The 20,823-nt window shown below is 36.1% G+C and overlaps 1 protein-coding gene across 3 annotated transcripts in view; it reads right to left on the reverse strand.

Annotated features, from left to right (window-relative positions):
- The window catches only part of SYT14 (synaptotagmin 14), a 188,821-nt gene that overhangs the window by 110,034 nt on the left and 57,964 nt on the right, over positions 1-20,823 (reverse strand). For 2 of the 3 annotated variants that reach the window (XM_066366061.1, XM_066366062.1), the window contains 2 exons: positions 18,854-19,018; positions 11,791-12,006 (listed from right to left, as the gene is read on the reverse strand). In XM_066366061.1, the coding sequence (XP_066222158.1) occupies positions 11,791-12,006; positions 18,854-19,018 (381 nt within the window). Of the gene's footprint in view, positions 1-11,790; positions 12,007-15,831; positions 16,757-18,853; positions 19,019-20,823 lie in introns of those variants that run through there. The other variant, XM_066366060.1, reaches the window with a different exon arrangement.

A 20,823-nucleotide genomic window follows, 5' to 3' on the forward strand; every position in this document is an offset into this window, starting at 1 on the left:
TTCAGAGAATGTCTTAAAATTTAATTCAGTTTTATAATTAGGTAAATCAAGGTGTGTCAGAAAAATCTAGTTTCCATCCCTGTCCCCTCTATCCTCTTCCCTCCCTCATAGGTAACAATTTTTTGAAGTTCTTGTTTTTCCTTCTATTATTTCTAAATAGAAACAAATAGAAACATATTCCTGTTTTCTTAGATAAAAAGTAGTATAGTACACAGTTTTTCTGTACCTTACTTTTTTCTGAAACTAACAAACAAGGTGGGGCAATAGTAGGTTTACAGTTTTGAGTACAAAAAAGTTTATTCTTGTATTATTATTTATTAATTGTTGTATTCTTTTCCATACAAACTACTGTATATCTACTTTTGGCCCAGCCTATATGTGGGACATCTCTCAATGAAAATATAAATATTAAACAACCATATATTGCATGCACACACAAATATGACCTCTAAAAAGTAATCTTTTCCTATTTCACTAATAATGAAACTGTCATCATCAACCATGGTCAGTAATCAGCTCAGGGCTGACATTCAGCCAAATGGTACCAGAGTAGCTTTGGTTTCCTCATTTGGAAACTTCTTTGAGGCTGGTTGGTGCCTATGCAAATAGCCACTACCAGTTGTACCTCCTGCACACCACACGGACTCTAGAAGGTTGACCTAAGGCCTCCTATCTGGCTCCCTGAGGAGTCCTGGGCAAGGATTACCTTACCACATACCAATGCTCCAGGTCCTATCCTTACATGTTCCTGCAAACACCAGAGAAGGAGACAGCCTTGACACCAGCACCCAGAAGACAAATGCTCAATGTCTATCTGGTCTGCCAAGGTTGTTCCTACCTGCTGCCTGTCTATATCTTCTCTTCTAGCTCCTAATGGTAACTGCAGCCTCTGTACGACTGCCTCGGAGAGATCTGAGGATTGCCGAAGGGTAGTGGTACTGGAAATCAATGCAGGCACCATCCTGGTGCTGCAACACAAGCACTCCCATAATGGGAGGAAGATCATGGGAGGTTGGTAATTTGAGACTGAGGAGATATCCTGGATAGGGAACCACATTGTAACACCTTGGTGAGTTTCACAAACTCCTTAAATACCAAGCCAACACTTACATTATAATACTAATTTTATTAATATAAATGGAAATTAACCCTTACACTATCATTTGTTCAGTGACTGGCACTGTTATAAACAAGTATTGGCTTGTTTTGATATTACATGTATTACCATCATGTCTGTTTACCAGATAAGAAAACACAAGCACTACGAGGAAGATGGCAGAGTCAGGATTCAAACCTAGGCAGCTTAACAGAGCTGACGGCCATCCCCTTCACTCCCACTCTCCTTTCCCCTCCTTCACGTACATAAGGTGAAACCATTTATGTAAATTCTAAAACACCCCAAAGCATTCTTTTTATGAATAATTTATATGTGTATAAAAAGTATGAAAACAAGGACTGGAAGGACATATGCCAAATTTGTAATGATTGCCTTTGGGAAAGGGAGAAGGACTCAAGATAAGGAAGCATTTAGCTTTCTCTCTAATAGGTTACATTTCTGAAGAAAAATGTATTCATGTCTTATTACATAAGCCATTTTAAATTACAGCCATAAACATTCTGGGAAAAATACCATGCTAAAATCTCAATGATGTGTGCTTCTGAATGGTATAAACATGAGTGAAAACCAACTTCTGTGTATTTACTGTTTAAGTTCCTACCAAGTAGCAGGAAGTGACCTGATGAAGGTGAGACATTCAGACAATTAATGGAGGGAGGAGAATTTATTAAAAGCCGGTGGAGCACACGAGACTAGTAGCTCCAAAGACACGTGCTTCCCAAGATTAATTTTCTTACAGGTTATATATCTTTAACAGAATACACGTGTCCATGCAAGGAGCTCATGATCCCTTTGCCCAGCGGTATACATCACTCTCATGACTCCAGGAGGGAAGGGTGAGTTTCGGTGGGGTCAGCAAAGGGGAAGGGGTTTCTGGACCACTGGTCTCAGCTATGTATAAGTCCTATGTTTCTTGCTTTGTGTCGCAACCAGCTCCAGGCAACCTTTCAGAGAACTACAGGATATAGTTCATCTATAACTGGCTGACTCAGTTGCCCCTGCAGGCTCCTTTCCTTTGCATTCTTCCTGTTTCTTCCTTCTCAAGGAAGAGGGGGGCCTTCCCCCTCCTTCCTCAACCAGTCCCTCCACAAAGGAAGGTATAACTTTTTATTGGTTAACTAGTTTATGCTTGCCACAGGTGTCCACAGGCACAACAGCTTCCTTCTCACAGTCCCTGAAACTACAGTAGAGTAACATACTGATAGTAAGACCTTTAATTATGCTGAGACTCTTACAAAGACTTAAAATTTTAGATGGCACTTCCTAAATTTCCGAGCACATAATCTAAAGCAGAGGTCAACAGTCAAGATTTCTGCCAAGACAAAAAATAACAATAAGACGTGACACCGCAGGCACATGCAGCACACTGCCTGAAGAGGTAGCTTCGCTCCTGCTCTGGTACCCTGAATGCGATCCCAACTCGAGGTGACAGGAGGTTCGTTCTAGATTTCTGTATCCTAAATAACCAAAATACTTCCTATAGGAACCAGCTCCTAAAAATACCTCCCCTTACCTAAGTGGTTTCTAACAGGAGTCTGTCATGGTGAATTCTGTACTCAATCTGCACCTGCTGGCTTTTTTGGAGTAAGTCTAGCAGGTAAAGTGAGATGTCACCAGTACTCCCCCAAACTTTCACTATTGGGTTCCAATGATAAGTCTGCACACAAACTCTAGGGTCTTACTGCTCTATACAGCTTGCAGAAAAGCTGCCCAAGACTTATGCTAAATACAGAAGGAATAGTAAGTACTTCACAGCTGAGTTTGAGACCAAAACTCCAGGAATTTCCCAGTTGTAGGATTCTTCCTTTCCCTACATGGCCAATATCTTCAAGAAATTCTGTTAGAACAATAAGACATCATTTTTGAAAGAAAAATATACAGAGTTCCTTCATTCTGATACTAGGTAGAAGAGTACCAGATAAGGTCAAGCATGGAGCTCTGGAGTCAGTCAAATGAACCTGGATTTGCACACCAGCTCTTTCAGTTATATAAACTTGGACATGTCAATGTTCCTCCTTGAGCTGCCATATTTTTCTGAAATTGGAAAATTAATTAATTAGATAAATAATAAAGATCCCAAGATTTCTGAGAAGAGTATTAGTGCCTGAAAGACAGTAAAAAGAAATGCTCCCCTAGCCACACTAACAAAGACCCCTCCGCTTTAGGGCCCCTTGGCCTTCTGCCTCCCGCTGTGCTCTGCGCCAGACCTCACTCACTCTAAAGCAGTGGGGCTCTTCTGGTGCTCCAGAGCTGGCAGCATGTTAGGCACCGTCTTGAGAAATAGCTTCAAGTCTTCCACTGTATCTCCTTAAAGAGATGATCTCATATCCTGGAGTACAAATGGACCTGTCTCCTACGTTAGGTATAGTTACTGTGAGATTTACCTTGTTGATAAGCTTGAACTTACAGTTAATACGGATATACAAGTCAGTTTAAACCATCCATTGTTGCTGTCAGGTAATAAGATTACTATCAGTCCATTTGTGACTCTATGCAATGCTCCCTAATGCATGTGAAACTGGGCTCCTATTGGCTTTCTTAACAGAAACTTGCAGATGAAGTGTCAGGTCTCAGCACTGCCAGATTGCTGTTAGCATTATTCCTTCGTTTACCAGATCTGCCTCAAATCCTAGGACTGGATACAGCCTATATTCAATTTACAGTATATCTCTTATCTACTTGGTTACTGAAGAGTTATTTGAAAACTATGGACCTGTTCTCTGGTTCCAAACACTTATATAGCCTCAGTTTTACCACTAACGAAATGGATGATCTTAGTAAAATCACACACCTCTGGGTATCAGTTTGTAACTTATGAAGTAGGGATATCTTCAATGTCTATCTCTTAATTTCTATCATTCCAGCTACCCATGACCAGACAAGTAACTCAGATTAAAAAAAAAAATGTGAAGGATCTATATAGATTCACCATGGAAAACATAGCAATCTTATCAACTTACTTTGAGATTGGAAGTACATAAACACAGCTGTAAAGGGCCACTGTGTATGGCTGTGCACTTTGTGCACTGCAAAAGGTACGTAGCTCAGGTGGGTGCTGACTACAGGCTGTGCTGGGGGGTTGCCAAATCTTTCACCTGGACAAGGTGCCTTTTTCTTCTTACATAGGTGCTATGTGCTCACGAAATATATTCTCACGGCATAGTGTCTGCTTACAGGTGATACATTTTTCTAATTCATTCACCCAGCAAGCTGTACCTTTATCTAAACTGCACAAACATATCTCATCTTATAGGTCAGAGGCAGCCTGCAAAAGTGGCACTATAAAAGAATTCTGCAGTCCTGGGAGCAATGGATCTTGTCACATAAAATGATCTCCAAAATACAAGATGCAAGAAAAGCCTTTAAGAACAATTTATCTTCAAATTGAACATATTTAAAGCACTCACACATGCACAATAAAGAATTCTTATCCTGACCTGTGGTGGTACAGTGGATAAAGCATCGACCTGGAGTGCTGAGGTTGCTGGTTCAAAACCCTGGGCTTGCCTGGTCAGGACACATATGAGAAGCAACTACTATGAGTTGATGGTTTCTGTTCCTCCCTCCCTCTCCCTCTCTCTAAAATCAATAAATAAAATCTAAAAAAAAAGAATTCTTCAGAGAAATGTTTGTGAACAAAAACTAAAATCAAAGAAAAAATTTAACAAAAATCATTAAATAAGTCATGTAATATAACTTTCACTATTTTGACACTCTAAACATTTTTTTTTGTCAAAGGCATCTAAAAAATACAGATTTTTTTTGTACTGACTCTATTCACAAAGAAATAGTGGAAATTAATAGAATAATCTTTATATAGTAGTTAACATGCCCTTAAAGAAAAAACAAAGAATTTATTACTCAAGTATTATTTTAAAAGTAACCTTTAAATAAAAGGAACAAAAGATATGTTTTACAACCAAAAAGCCCGTCAATAGACGACTGGATAAAGAAGATGTGGCACATATACACTATGGAATACTACTCAGCCATAAGAAATGATGACATCGGATCATTTACAGCAAAATGGTGGGATCTTGATAACATTATACGAAGTGAAATAAGTAAATCAGAAAAAACCAGGAACTGCATTATTCCATACGTAGGTAGGACATAAAAGTGAAACTAAGAGACATTGATAAGAGTGTGGTGGTTACGGGGGGAGGGGGGAGAGCGAGAGGGAAAGGGGGAGGGGGAGGGGCACAAAGAAAACTAGATAGAAGGTGACAGAGGACAATCTGACTTTGGGTGATGGGTATGCAACATAATTGAAAGACAAGATAACCTGGACTTGTTGATCTTTGAATATATGTAACCTGATTTATTGATGTCGCCCCATTAAAAAAATAAAATTATAATTAAAAAAAAAAAGAAAAGATATGTTTTAGCCTGACCTGTGGTGGCGCAGTGGGTAAAGCGTAGACCTGGAATGCTGAGGTCACTGGTTTGAAACCCCAGGCTTGCCCAGTCAAGGCACATATAAGAAGCAACTACTACGAGTTGATGCTTCCTGTTCCTGCCCCCCTCCCCTTTCTCTTTCTCTCTCTCTCTCTCTAAAAATCAATCAATAAAAAACCACTAAAAATATATTTTAAAAGTGTCTTAATGCCCCTAATTTCAAGATAACATCAAAATTATAGAGCTTGTGAAGTCGTCATAAGAAAATTGACAGATGTATGTATATATAAAGTACATATATAACCTAAGATATAAGTGATGCTGGAAATTATTTTTTTATTAGAATTTTAAATTGACTCACCCCCCAAAATAACATCATGTGATTTTAATAATATAGCTATGCCACAATATGGAAATATAACTTGGTAACCCTTATGGTGAACTAAGAAAAGCTATAAATAATAGACATTCTAATAATTTTGCACTAAATTTACTCTTTATATAAAATTATCTTCAATAGGCTTCTTTTAGCTAATATAAAAATGGAAAGGATTAATTAACATGAATGAACTTTCAAAGTTTAGTCTACCTAACCAATTTTAACAAGATATCCACAACCTATTAACTATTTTTAAAGAGAGGATTACCAGAAAATGCCCTTAATTTTAAGAATGTAGTAAAAATGAATTCAAACCACTAACAAAGAAAATTTCATAAATTATTTCATTTTTTTCTAGGTAATTTTCTTATATATATTCCCTTTTGTAGGTCAAAAAAAAAAAAAAAGGAAGATTAATATGGCCACCTAGAGGAGAAAAGCTGATCAACAAATATGCCATCACATTTTCTTTTTCTAGAAAGAAATACTGTACCTGTATTTCAGACTCACAACATATAAACTGCTCTAATGGACACAATGAAAGGGGCCAGTCATGTATGAAATAGACTCAGTGAGGACATTAAAGAAGCAGCGATGTCCTAACAGAAGCTAAAAGGACATTCATTTTGCAGTGGACTTGACAAGTGTAGTTTTTATAACTTACTATGTGACCTTAGGTTAAAAATTACTTATTGGATAATTAAAATCTCTTCTCACTAGTGTAAAATAGAGATAATCCTATCTACCACAGTGAATGCAATGAAGATTATATATGATGATGTATACAGAAACTAACGGTCGGATACATGGCTCAGCAAATGATAGTTCTTATGACCTGGCCAGAAAGTTCTGCTGCAGTGGTCTCTCCTAATCTCTACCCAGGCTCTCCCGACTCCTCTCTGCTCCTGCAGATGTTTCCAATATTGGCTTTCCAGAGCTACTCTACTGGAATTATTCAGAGTGTTGAGAAATGGACTCATGGTTCCTCACCATGACTAGTGAGAAGGCAGTATGCCATGTCATGATATGACTGTTGGGTTGGAGTGAGGTGAACACTTGGATTACAAATAATTCCCTTCAATGATCTCTCTTTCTGGACTCTGGGAGTTGATAAGGAAAGGGCAGCTGTTAAGAAAGTACAGGCAGCAAATGTATATAGTACTTTCTTATTGCTTACTTTCTCCTCAACAACACTCAATCTAACTTATCATTCCACACAATTACAACTTTAATTAAACTTACTGATCAACTTCTAATGGACAAAGGGGCTTATTTGAATTCTCACCCTCCCCAAAGTCTCTGCAGCATTTGAAAGTCTCCTTCTGTGGTGAAATACAACATTCTCCTGTTTCTCCACTTGATCAGTTTTACTTTCTCTTCTCTGTTTAACTGACACCCTTAATTTCACTGTTAATGAAAAGAAAATGATGCTCTAATCTTTTTCTCTCCATATTCTGCCTCTTCAATTTAAACTATTTCCAGGGTTTCTATTCTCTAAGTATCTAAGTATATATGATCTGAAAACTTCTCTCCCTAACCCCATTCATATGTGTGTATGTATATAAAACAACTTTTATGTCTCCTCTTTCAACAAAAAACAGATCCTTACCTGGACTTCCTGTTTATATTAATGACTTCATCATTCTCCTAGTACAATGATATTCAACCAGTGCACCACAAGAGGAACACTGATGGACCACAAGAATTTGCAAAACACGCTACACCTGACCATTTAGTCGGGGTACTGATCTCTTTTCCCTTAGATTGTCAAATTTTAAAAAATTACAACAGCAAACAAAACAATAGCCATTGGTATGAATAAATCAAAATCATATCTTTTTTTGGTCAGAGTGGCAAAAAATATTTTTGGTGTGCTACAGAATTTTAGTAATCAGTCTACGTGTGCCATGATATGAAAAAAGTTGAAAATCACTCTCCTAGCCATACATGCTGGAAACCAATGTCACATATGACACTTCCTCCTTTCCAATGTTCCAAATACATTAAGTTCCCAAATTCACCCAATTCTACCTCTGTAACAGCTCTCCTACCCTCGTATATTCCTATTACCACTAAAAGAATTCAGATTTCTGCCATTTTCCACACAGGCTACTCCAAAGATCTCCTTAACTCATGTCTTTCTATGGTCTTCCTTTTGCTAAATTAATCTTTCTGAAGCACATAGCTAATCATGGTCCGGTGGCGAAGAACTGTCAGTGAGTTCTCACTGGTTAACAAGTTAAATCCAAACTTTAGTCAGAGAGGCAATCCAGGCTTTAGATCTCATCTCTCTTTTCATTTCATCTCTAACCTATACCTATACATATACATATAGATCTCTCTGTTCCTGAAATATTCCCTACATTTTACTACTTTTCACTTTGAGGCTTCTGAAGTTTCCTTTATCTAAACTACCTCTACTTAATTTTTCCACCAACTTTCCACCCATTCCTCAAAGCTGAATGCAAACGGCATTTTCTCTGACGCTCTCTCATACCTTCCCTGATGAATAGTATTTCACCCCCTTCTTAAAACCGTTCAGCATTTTATAAGAACTTCTGCATCTTTGAATATGTTCAGAATTTACCATTACATAAAATTGCTTTTCCCTAAGATCTTGAGCTCTGAAATCTCTCTCTCCAACTAAATTCTCCTGTTCTTCCTCTACTCTACTCAATCCATTTTGGGCTCAGAATGATCTTTGATTTTTCAATATCAATAACCTATGATATAAAAGCCAATTTCCCAGTCTATTTTAAATTATAAACATTAGAACTTGATCATCTCCCCATCCCAATGAAAAATTTTTAACAATAAAGATATCCATCTTCATCTGAAAATTCTAGAAACATTTCAAATTCACCACGACCAAAACTAAACTGTCTCCTCCCAAAACTTACTTGAAACCTTGATTTCTCACTCATTACACACATCAGTCATTCAACAAGATATACTGACACCATCCCTAAACTTACAAATTCTGTATCCCTAAACTCATTGCCAACAAAGATTTCATCCCTGTTTACATAACTGGTCTTTTCTGCCTCAGGCAGCTACTACTTCCAATTCATCTTCTGATACAATAGTTAAATAATGATTTTTAGAGACATTGATCTAAAAGTGCCACACTGTCTTGCTAAAAACCTTCCAGGACTCTATTTCCTATAAGACAACGTCCAATCTCTTGAGCATGGCATTCAATCGCATGACCTGCCTATTCTCTGGGCATTCAATCCTATGACCTGCCCATTCTCCAAACACAGATCCTAACTCAGACACTGAAATACGCTCTCTTCCACTTTCATGCAATCACTGTTCCATGCCTACTGAAACACACTGCACTCAATCCAGTTCACTATTCTGTGAAAACTGCATTAGATATCCTGGTATCCCCATCTCCCAAGCAAATCTGAGTCACCTCCTCCTTCCCACAGTACTAGTTTGTTCATGAAACTAATAGATCTCTTATCACAGAGTATTACACGTATACTCATGGTCTTCCTCCTCCAGTCCATAGGCTCTCTGAAAGAAGATTGTTTTATTCATATTTTATCAAGACTATACTTTCAGGGATCATTTCTAGTTCATTATTCATATTTTATCCACAGTGTCTGGTATGGCACATAAAAAGATTGCAGCAAATGTTTATGAGATAAATACAATAAATCTATTTTCAGAATGACTAAAATCAATCTACCCTGGATGTTTTATCAAATAATTTAGGTAGAAACGGTAGAAAGGTACAGATGGGTCCTATGTATACAGACAATGCAATGATGAGGTGGTTCCTGGGCACCTGCAGTCCCAGGGGTGAGGGCAAGCCGCAGACACAGAGCCATCATGGAATAACAGGACTACAGGGAAGAAGCAATCAAGACAGCAGAGAAGTGCAGGCGGTGAGGAAATGAAGAAATAAATAGGGAAAAATAAAAATCCTAAACGGAAGCTACAGAAAGGGAAGTGTGTAGGGTCACAAATGACACACTCAGGACTTGCTTGTGACTACTATCATCACCATCACTATTTTCACTACCCTCATCTACAACAACCACCCACTGATCACTCACCTGTTAGCTGCCAGACTCTGAAATGAAAATTACTTGTATCTTCATGATCATGACAACCCTAACACAAAGGCACTACCTACATTTTAGAGGCAATAAAACAAACCTATAAACACTTAACTATATTGCCCAAGGCTTCACACCTAATATGCAAAGTCACAGAGCCAGCAAGTGAAAAAGGCTCAGTCCCCAAACCCCATTCCCTTTCCACTCTACTATCTCAGTGCCAGGGCGTAAATAAGTTGGGGACTGGCTTTACTGCTTTCCATTGCTAGTTTTTTTTGTGAACACACATCTTATTTTCTTTAGTACTAGAAAGCTATTTTTGAAGGCACAGTCTATGTCTAATGTTTTATTTCTTCCCTTGCATCTCATAATGATCTTTCTATAAAGTAATGACTCATTATTTGATTAATTTCTTATGATATCTGGTTACTAGTAGAAATAAATAGGACGTATATCAAACTTCATTTAGCATTAAGCAAAATACAAAAAAAGATGATGTAGTTTTTTGGGTTTTTTGTTTTTTTTTGTATTTTTCTGAAGTTGGAAATGGGGAGGCAGTCAGACAGACTCCCGCATGCGCCTGACCAGGATCCACCCGGCATGCCCACCAGGGGGCGATGCTCTGCCCATCTGGGGCATCGCTCTGTTGCAACCAGAGCCATTCTAGCGCCTGAGGCAGAGGCCATAGAACCATCCTCAGCACCCGGGCCAACTTTGCTCCAATGGAGCCTTGGCTGTGGGAGGGGAAGAGAGAGACAGAGAGAAAGGAGAGGGGGAGGGGTGGAGAAGCAGATAGGTGCTTCTCCTGTGTGCCCTGGCCGGGAATCAAACCCAGGACTCCTGCACGCCAGGTCGATGCTCTACCACTGAGCCAACCGGCCAGGGCCGTTGTAGCTCCTTTGACTACAATATGCACTGACATAAGACTTTAAGTCATCAATTTAACAGGCCCTAAAACATAAACCACAGCATCAAAATCAAGGATGGTTTGGTATAATAAAAATGTTGTCTAAGACATTCTACTCTTTTCTTTAGATATGTATATAAAGATCATAATTACTATATGAGTAGTCATATATTATATCAAGCACATGGATAACTTACTTAAATGTGGGAATAAATATGCTTTAATTAATGGTAAGACCTCTTATTTCTCTTTTAGAAAGATGTGAAAACATGTGAGAGTGGACTTAGGTCTTCCACATAGGTTGAGTTCTAAAGTCAATGTCAATACATGAGGCAAAAAACAATTAGAGACAAAATAATCCTTGAAAATTCCTTAAGTCTTCCATAAAGCACTACAGTATAATGCAGTACCAGCTCTCAATAAATCCATCTCAACATTTTTCCGGCCTACATGAAACAAACAGATCACCATTTCTTCTGCAGTGTGCCGTATGAAGTATTTGGCAACTGTTTAGAGGCCATACTGAATGAAAGAGCACACATGCACACACTGGAATTAGATCCACACCGTGAGATACTAGGACTGCTTCCGCTCCTGTATCAGGTATTTAGGAACTGATTCCATCTGATGGAACAGCACATTCACATCTTTCATGTCATGCTTGCTAGGCATATCTTCATGGTGGGAAAAGAGCTAGAATTATAACCGCACTTAAATTACTTAGTGTTTTACTTTGGGGAACTTTGGTTTTTGGCTTAGCCCAAAGATAAGAATTTGAATAAATTATATGCCACAAAATGTGATTCTACTGTATGTACTATGTCTTCTTCATTGTGCAATCAGAGAGGCCTAGAATTTTAGGCACATATAATCTAATACTATAGTGTGTCATATAAAAAAATAGAACAACCCATCTTACCTTCATCTATCGATGCTTCACTACTATATCCATCATACTCTGCAGATAGAGGACTATATTTTTGTCTTGTTTCCCAAGAATAGTTCTTTTGTCTAGAATCAGCCAATGGGAGTCTGGAATTGTGTGTTCGGGATAAGGCCTCGTGGTATTTACCCAATGCTTCATCTTCACTTTCAGAGGATGAACCATGCTCATCTCTGTCCATGTAGGAATTATCTATTTGCAACGACAAGGAGAGCAAGTCAAAATATTAATGCAATAAAGGACGATGAATTTGTTAAGTCTTATATACCTATACAATATACATACACACACATATATAACTTCATATAAATATGTCCAGATATACATATACAAATATGTAAACATATATATACACAAATACACACACAATCTGAATTTTCAGCTTTAGAGAAGTATAATTTTTTCACTTAAAAAGCCAAAGATCTTTTTCAAAAACCCAAGATTTAGATTTTATGTTTTAATAGGAAAAGATTGATTTGTATACTCTAATTACATAAATGTTAGTCACAGGGATCTTCCTGCAATGTTAGATGTAAAGAAAATAATTGGGCTTCCCATCTTACACAATTTTTTAAAGGATCAGTAGTACACAAAGGATGTCGTAAGTATTGCCCAAACATATGAGGCCAATTCAAATAATTCATGTCACAAAAGACATTTCTTATCATCTTAGCCAAAATTTTCAAAACTGACAATTCTCAGTGTTAGGAATGAAGAGAGAAATAAGTAGACATATATGGGGTAAACAAAAGTAGGTTTACAGTTGCAAGTATGCAAAACAGTGCTTATTCTTAAGTGTTATTTATTAACTATTTCATTATTTATTTATATTACAACCATAAACCTATTTTTGCCTACATCTCTATTACTAGTGAAATTTCATGCATAGTGTTTGATCCATTTCTAGGAATTTATCAATTCCATTTCTAAGAATTCAGCCTAAGAAGATGATTAACAGGTGAGCAAAGATATATATTTGAGAAAATCCACTGAATTGTGTTTAATAACAGAAGAAAACAAAAATAAACCAAAACATCCATCATTGGGCCTTGGTTAAGTAAAGTATGATATTGGTCATAGTTTACTTAACCAACATAGTTTACATTGCCCAACATGTAGTCACTAGCCACATGTAGCTAAACGATTAAAAATGTAATGATATATTATGTAGTCTTTTGAAATGAGGTGAACTTACAAGTACTCACAGGGAAGAATAACTGTAACATTATGTTAAGGAAAAGAGAAGGTTATAAACTAAAAAGGTATACTTATAGTCATTTTAAAATATATAAATACACACACACATACATGCAGTATATATTTACATACACATACAAAAATGTGTGGAAAGGTATACAACAAAGTTATTATCTGCAAACAGAAAAATTATTAGGAAAATTTTCCTTACATATACCTATATTTCACATAAAAATTTTAGATAGTATAAATTTTATTATTTTATAGAGTACCAGTTATTACTTTTTAAAAAGCAAAATTTTTGCAACATGCTGAGATGCACTTAAACCATGATGCAACCTTCTTAGAATTATGAATCAACTCTAGAAGGATGAAGAGACCCCAGCAGGTAGAATTACTTATGAGTCCAGTCTAGATATTTTCCTCTTTATACGCAGTTGAGTTCATCTGAACTAAAGAAACCAAAGTTTGAAATTCAAGTGAGGAGATACAGAATAAGTAATTTTACAACATGGGATAGAAACGAAACGTTTAGATTTAGAGATGGGAGCTTAGGTGTCACAAGTATAAGTCTCACTTTTTAATTTAGTAGAATAAACTCATAAAAGGGTAAAACTATGACCAATACCATCTTCTTCATTGCCCAACATGTAGTCACTAGCCACATGTAGCTAAACGATTAAAAATGATAAAATTTAAAATCTGGTTCCCCAGTGCAACTAGCTATATTTCAAGTACTCAAAAGCTAAGTGTGGCTAGTGGTTCTTATACCAAGTAATATGGATCTGTGAAACTTTCCATCATCACAGTAAGTTCTGTTCTATTTGATGGTGGCAGACCTGGTCTAGAACCTAAGTGTGTGACTCCCAGCTCAGGGCTTTCGGCACTGTTTGGGATACCACGGTGGAGGTCTTAAGGCAGCAGAAGAGCACTGAGGATAATAAGTAGAAATTCCAATCTCACTTCACCTATTATAATACTGCCTGAAGCAGCTCTGCATTCAGAAATAGAGAAAGAAACTCTTCCTCCTCTTTTTATATCTGATAAGCTCTGTCAGAACCAAGGACAGGGAACTAGTAATATCACAGTTCAGCTACATAAAGGGATAATCTATGGGTCAAATAATTTTCAAAATGATTTTTAGAACATTACATGTTTAAGTTTAGCACTGACTATAATCTCAAATACTTGAGAGGTACTCGGTTTTTTTAGGTACCAGCATGCTTCTTAATGAAAGCAAATCTAAACAAAATTAAAAACTGCACTGTTTACTCATAAAGTATTTATTACTAGTGTGTACTCTACTGTTATTTTCTTTTTTATTATTTTCTAAATAAAATAATATGTAAACTATTATACTTAGTTTGTATTTCTTTATTTCTGCTACTTCAAGTAATACCAAGGATACCAAAACCCTCTAAATATGACACTCACAAGGCTGCTGGAAGAGTAGATTCCAAAATGGACATAGGGTTAAACTTGGGTATCCACAGGGAATTGGTTTTGCAAATACCAAAATCCAAGGATGCCCAGGTTTCTTAAGTACATCTTCCCATATACTTTAAATCATACCTAGATTATTTATAATAGTACCTAATACAGTGTAAATACTACATAAGTAGTTGATAAACTGTATTGCTTAGAAAATAATGAGAAAAAAAATGTCTGTACATTTGCAACCATCTATAGGCCTAACTACATAGTACACATGAGCAACAACATAACATTTAAAATATGGATATATTTTTTAAGCTGTGATGGTTGGCTGAATCCGCAGTTACGGAACCCACAGACACAGAGGGCTGACTGTATTTCCAAAAACTGGTGTTCCTCATTAGTTTGCTCATTCATCCAGGATCAGCCTTTATTATATCATTTTTTTAAAAAAATCCATATAATTGATCAGTAGTAGATCCTTATTCCATATAAAGTCCTATAGTAGAACTGAAAAAGTCTTCTTCATTTCTATTAATCATATTTTGCTCCTTTATGAAAACCTAAATTTATAGAAAAGCTCCAGATGCATAATTTATAAATAAATGCCAGTGTACTTTTGGCCCTGTGATCAGATCAGCACTGAACAGAAATGATTAAGGTATTACCAGAAATAAATACTAGCAATATAAAGCAATTCTATAATCAAAACCAAATAACTTCTGGTTGTTTTTGAAAACTGTTATAAGTAATGCAGTTGAAAACTATCAATCCTTAGTTGGACTCTTAATTTTATATAGAGACCTCATGAATACTCATTGTAAACACAGAAGAGTCATATAAAATTCTTAATGTTGGCTAAATGAACAGACACATATCCTGAAGCGTGTTACTCAATAAAATAAAATAGACTGCTCCCAAGGAAAAATGCAAAACACTTGATATAGGTACTTACTAGGATGGACTTGAAGAGTAACACTGTATAATGAACTTAGTGGTTAGTTACAAAACTATAAAAATTTTAAATGTAACTATAGCACACCAATAAACTCCAACTCATGTATGCACACTACTTAAAACCATGGAGTTTCTGGTTGTAAAAGAAACAGACATTAAGAAAAGTTAAGGCTGTTAAAAAATTGGCCAAATAATACAAGGACCAGGGGCAATACTTAACAACTTAGAAGTGTTAACATAAATGCTCTTGAAATGACCGTGGGAAAAAAATGGATGACTTTAAAAAAGTCTCCCAGTAAGAAGATTCAAGAAAGTCTCAAAATAGATATACAGGCATGTATAGGAAAGTTCAGAAATTTGGATGGTATTTTCCTAATTTCAAAAACGAAGAAAAATTTTATCACTCAAACCCACAGTAGGAGACCTCACCTTTTTTTGGTATTATCTTAGAATATTTTTCATCTTTACTCTTCGCTGTTCTTTTCTTGAAAGAAATGGCTTCATTTTTCTCTGTTTGTATGTCTCCTTTCACTTTGTAGTGTTTTGTTGGATTTATTTGTTCTTTGATTCTTCCATGTAACTTATTTTTCAAATTAACTGATGGTGCTAGATGTATGTCTTCTTTCATAATGGATTTCTGTATCAAATATCTATCGCTTGCCAAAATATCTTTTGGAGAGCATTCATTTCCTGCACACTCATTCCCTTTGGACCCTTTACTTTTACTATGTTTTTCAGCTTTCTTTAAATGATTTTCTTTCATTTCTTGATACCTTACCTCCTTTAACTCATTCTTACCATGACTGGAAATTCCTAATCCAATTTTTTTATTTCTGTCAGTATGTTCAATTTCTTGACAAGAAGATCTGGCCCTCGCATTCTGTCTGCTAACTGATAGCCCACCCTCACTCACATGGCATTCCAAAGAATCACCAGCATTATCAGTCTCTTGATACTCGGACAGAGTCTGTTGCCTATCATTAATATGTTTAAATAGTCTTTCTTCATTTATTCCTTGATCTTGCCTTTGTGAAACTGCAGTATTATAATAATTTCTTTGATTTGCTCTGTGCTCTAAATTGGATGGTGTTTTCTGACAATCAGTGTTTTTGGAGACTTCTGGTAACATGGTGTTTTCTTGTTTAGAAGTATCTACAACTTCTGCCGCTGAAGAGCTTTCTTCTTCTGGGCGAAGGCCATTTATCACACTGGTTACCTGTTCAGCAACTGCGTCGGTGAGAGCATAACTGACTTCCCCAACAGCACTGGTCAGATCTTCCACAGCACTGCTGATGGTGTCCACCAGGGAGGACACTGAAGGCAGACTCTGCTGAAAACTTCTGAAAAATGCCATTTTCTATTTCCTTGTCCCTACAAGGTGCAATAATGAAATTTTCTCTTCTCAAAATATCAACCACTTTGGAATATAAATTTAACATTTACTTAAATGTTGCTACTCATGAGCTTGATATTAGTATTTCACATTGTGGCTTTTAAATCTTTCTGTAAGTGCATTATGTATTGGAAGAAACATGTTGAAGCAAAGAATCTTCGGGGGGGAAAAAATCAAACCACTTGCTTTAAATGAAATGACCTTTCTTCCCACTCCATAGCTATCATAACAGCAGCAAGACAATATTTTCCCCTCAAATACTATTGGGTTTTAATTCTATACCTGCAAGAAGAAGTATAAAAAGGATTTTTATTATATACTTTTAGTTCATTTATTAATAGTCTATGTAGAGGAATTACCCCATTTTATTAACAAACTACCAATATTATTTCAAATTCAGAAAAATATTAAAGAAAAGACATCGAAGCAATTGTGCACAGAGGTCAGAACAGGGGAGGGCAGAGGGTGAACATGTTCTTAGTAGCTATGAAATGGAAAGCACTGTGATTCACAAATTTTACCTATTTAATCTTAAAATAATTCTAGGAGGTAAGCATTATTATTCCTACATAAGAAATGAAAGAAAAACAAGGCTCAGGAAAATTAAGGTCACCAAGACCTTTCCAATAGCTCCTCAATGTCAAACTTATTTTTATAATAATAGTAAGGAGTTATTTAACTTTTTCACTTTCATTTGCTCACAAATGAACACTGGAGTCTCCCAGAGACTCCATGGCCAACTGCATGCAGAAGCAGATGTGTGGGCCCAGCAGTTTCTTTCTTCTATGCCAGTCATTACATATTTTCCAAAAAGTGTCACCAAGGTTTTTGTTTTCATAAATAAACTTTTTAATTTAAAATGTTGTTTATGTTAACATGTAAAGGCCTATTGTTATGTTTTTGAATAAACTGATAAAAATATTTTTAAATCTTCTCAGCTTTAACTTCTAATATGCTACATATCAATAAATACAACTCCCATAAACAAAAGTTCTCGGGGATCCTCAATAGTTTTTAAGGATGTAAAGGGGTTATGAGACCAAAGAAACATCAGAAATGCTGAACCAGAGAATTACTGGAGGCTGCTCAAAGAGATACCTTTAACCAGTTCATTTTATTCAAGTGATCAAAAAGCAGGACTGCATTATAAGAAACAAATCAAGACCACATAAAGTACTATAGTTTTCTAATGTAAGTCACAGATGTAATTCAGTAAAAACACAGATTTTTATAAACAATGAGGCTATCACTTTTTAAGTTATAAGAAGAGAAAAACATATCTCCAACATATGTACATAGACAAGAAAAGTTTCTCTGCTGTAGCTCCTCAAAATTCTTTTAAACTAACACCTTGTCTTTATAATTATCAACTTGCTTCTGCTATCACTTATATAAGCCAGTCTTTGGAAATAGCAAATAAAGAACTCAATAATTTTTTTAAAATAACTCCAAGAAAAACTTTTCCATAAGAGAAAAGCAGTATCAAAGCCCTCATCTTTCCTAGTATTGAGTAATAATAGTGAGTGATATAATGCCTGTTATACCAAGGAAGGGGAAGGAACACTAATTTAACCAGATTTTCACTATACACTAAGTTACTAAATAAAACCTTCTCCAAACAATAAAATGATCTATCAGCTGAAAATTCAACAGCAGGTAAAGAAAAGGTCAAAAACTTTCAAAAGCCTTCCAGAGACATGGGAAAAGAGCTAACTTGAGAGTTATTTGGCTAAAAGATCTAAGCTATAAAAAAGTAAGATACTCCCTTCTTTTCAAAGCATATCTATTCATATTCTAGTCTCAAAAGTAAACCTTATATATAAAAAATTAAAGTTATTTTGCAATAGTATCAATTCATCTTTATGCAATATACCAGCAATTTGTGGGCAACAGAAAGATGATTGAACCTAATTTACTTAAGTGATCTTTTACTGACAGAATAGTGGCTCAAATGTTAGTTTACAGTATGTCAAAACCAACCTTTTTATTATATATTTAAAAAATAATAGGATAGTACAGATATAAAGAACAAACAAGAGAAGCAGTGATGATACTTACAAATTTTATCTTGTGAATTCTTCCTTGTACTGTATCCTGAACCAAGATCTGGAAACCCGCCAACATTTTCAAAACAGAACTTCTTATTAATATAGAGAAAAAGGAGCAGCATCAAGATAATAAACACCCCAACAGCTGACAAAAATCCAACTGCCTCTGGAGATACTAGAGAAAAAAAAGTCACAGCTGTAAGCATTTAGTCCTCTTTAAGCTACAAATAAGAAGGAAACCCCCACATAAATGTTAAGATTACTGTCTTAGTTGAAATATATTTTTAAACTGTCATAGTTCACAAGAGTTTAGTTTCTATGAAAAACAAATTGCACAATTTAATGAGTTGTTCAATTCACTCAATAGCATTTATTCAACTCTTGTAAAAGTGTTCCTATAAATTATGTTGGTATGATTTTAAAATACAAAAGTCTACAAAATAGGCAGTTTTATGTTTAGCTCATTAAAAAGTATCACAAAATTTTTAGGCTCTGGCCTGCGGCTCATTGGATAGAGCATCATCCTGGCACACCGAGGTCGCAGGTTCGATCCCCGGTCAGGGCACATTCAAGAAGCAACCAGTGAGTACACAACTATGGAACAAGGAGTTGATATTTCTCTCTTTCTCTTCCCCTTTGCCCCACTTTCTCTATTCTTCTCTCTCTCTCTCTCTCTCTCTCAAATCAATGGAAAAATTAAAAATAATAAAATTTAAAAATTAACACAAGAATTACAAGATCTTTCCCATGCACAACTAAATTATTTAATCAAATTTGTGAGAATATATATCATTGTTCTTATCTCTGAAAGCTTCAATGGCCCTTTTTATTAAATAAACTGTGGACTTAACCTGAGAGTCAAAACTCCAGCCTCTCTTTTCAATATTACACTCCAACCAAATGGTTCCACTCATTGCCTCAGAATCAGCTGTATGTATTACCACACACACCTTGTTTTGTGTTCAGTCTCTTCCTCTTGACTGGAATGAGCAAGCCTCCTCTCTGCCATACCCCACTCATCCACTCAACCAACCAATATTTTTGGAGTGGCAGCCATACACCAGGCATTATCATATACAGTTTCTGTCTTCCACGAACAGTCTGGTGATTACAAGACATAATATAGGCTGTGACTGAGGAAGAGGGACTATGAGGCTCAAGGAAACAATCCAGCATTGAAAGATTAAGTAAGTTTTTCTGAAAGTTATGACCTCTATGATTATATTGTAAGAATTAGTTGAGTTAACGCTATTGCAGGCAGAAGAAATAGCATGTGCAAAGGTGCAGAGACAGGAGATCACCATATATAGAACTAGAAACTCAATTAAACTTTGTTATGATGAACTACCAGTTTCTTAAGAGAATCTGATTTCAAAAGAAGACAAGAAATCACCCACAGAGATTTTTGTAGCGTGAAAACAGACAAAATCTTCTCCAACTTCTACAATCCTCAGCAACCCCTCTTTCCCTTCAACATCTGCATTATCTGTCACTATACCAATCATCTAGAGTTAACAGAACAAAATTTTTGTACCCCCAGTGCCTTAAATATAATACTCAAATATTAGTTGAGAATAAATTGTAAGCCTCAAATCCCTCTACAACCTACAACTTAGTTCTTTCTTCCTCCACTGCTCAAGCAGCAACTAAAACGTCATCAGAAGAGACATGACAATTAGTATCTAACTCACTTGTTTAAAATGAAGTCACCAACCAATCAATATAAGTGTTTAATCTGCTAGATTTTCATTATTTGTGAAAGTCAGGCATCCCAGTTGTAGAACTGGTATGACACTATCTCTATTCACAATTGGGTGAATAGTATTGTGATAGAGGGTGGAGCTGAGAGTGATATTGTAAGGGAGAAGCAGTGGGGGGCGGTGACAGGATGGTAGGAGTGCTACATGAATATCAGGCTGATGCTAAGGAACAGTTCTCACTCCTAGAACCAACAAGACAACCGTGTCCTGCCCATTTCAT

Source organism: Saccopteryx leptura, chromosome 2 (assembly GCF_036850995.1).
Source record: "Saccopteryx leptura isolate mSacLep1 chromosome 2, mSacLep1_pri_phased_curated, whole genome shotgun sequence".
Lineage (NCBI taxonomy): Eukaryota > Metazoa > Chordata > Mammalia > Chiroptera > Emballonuridae > Saccopteryx > Saccopteryx leptura.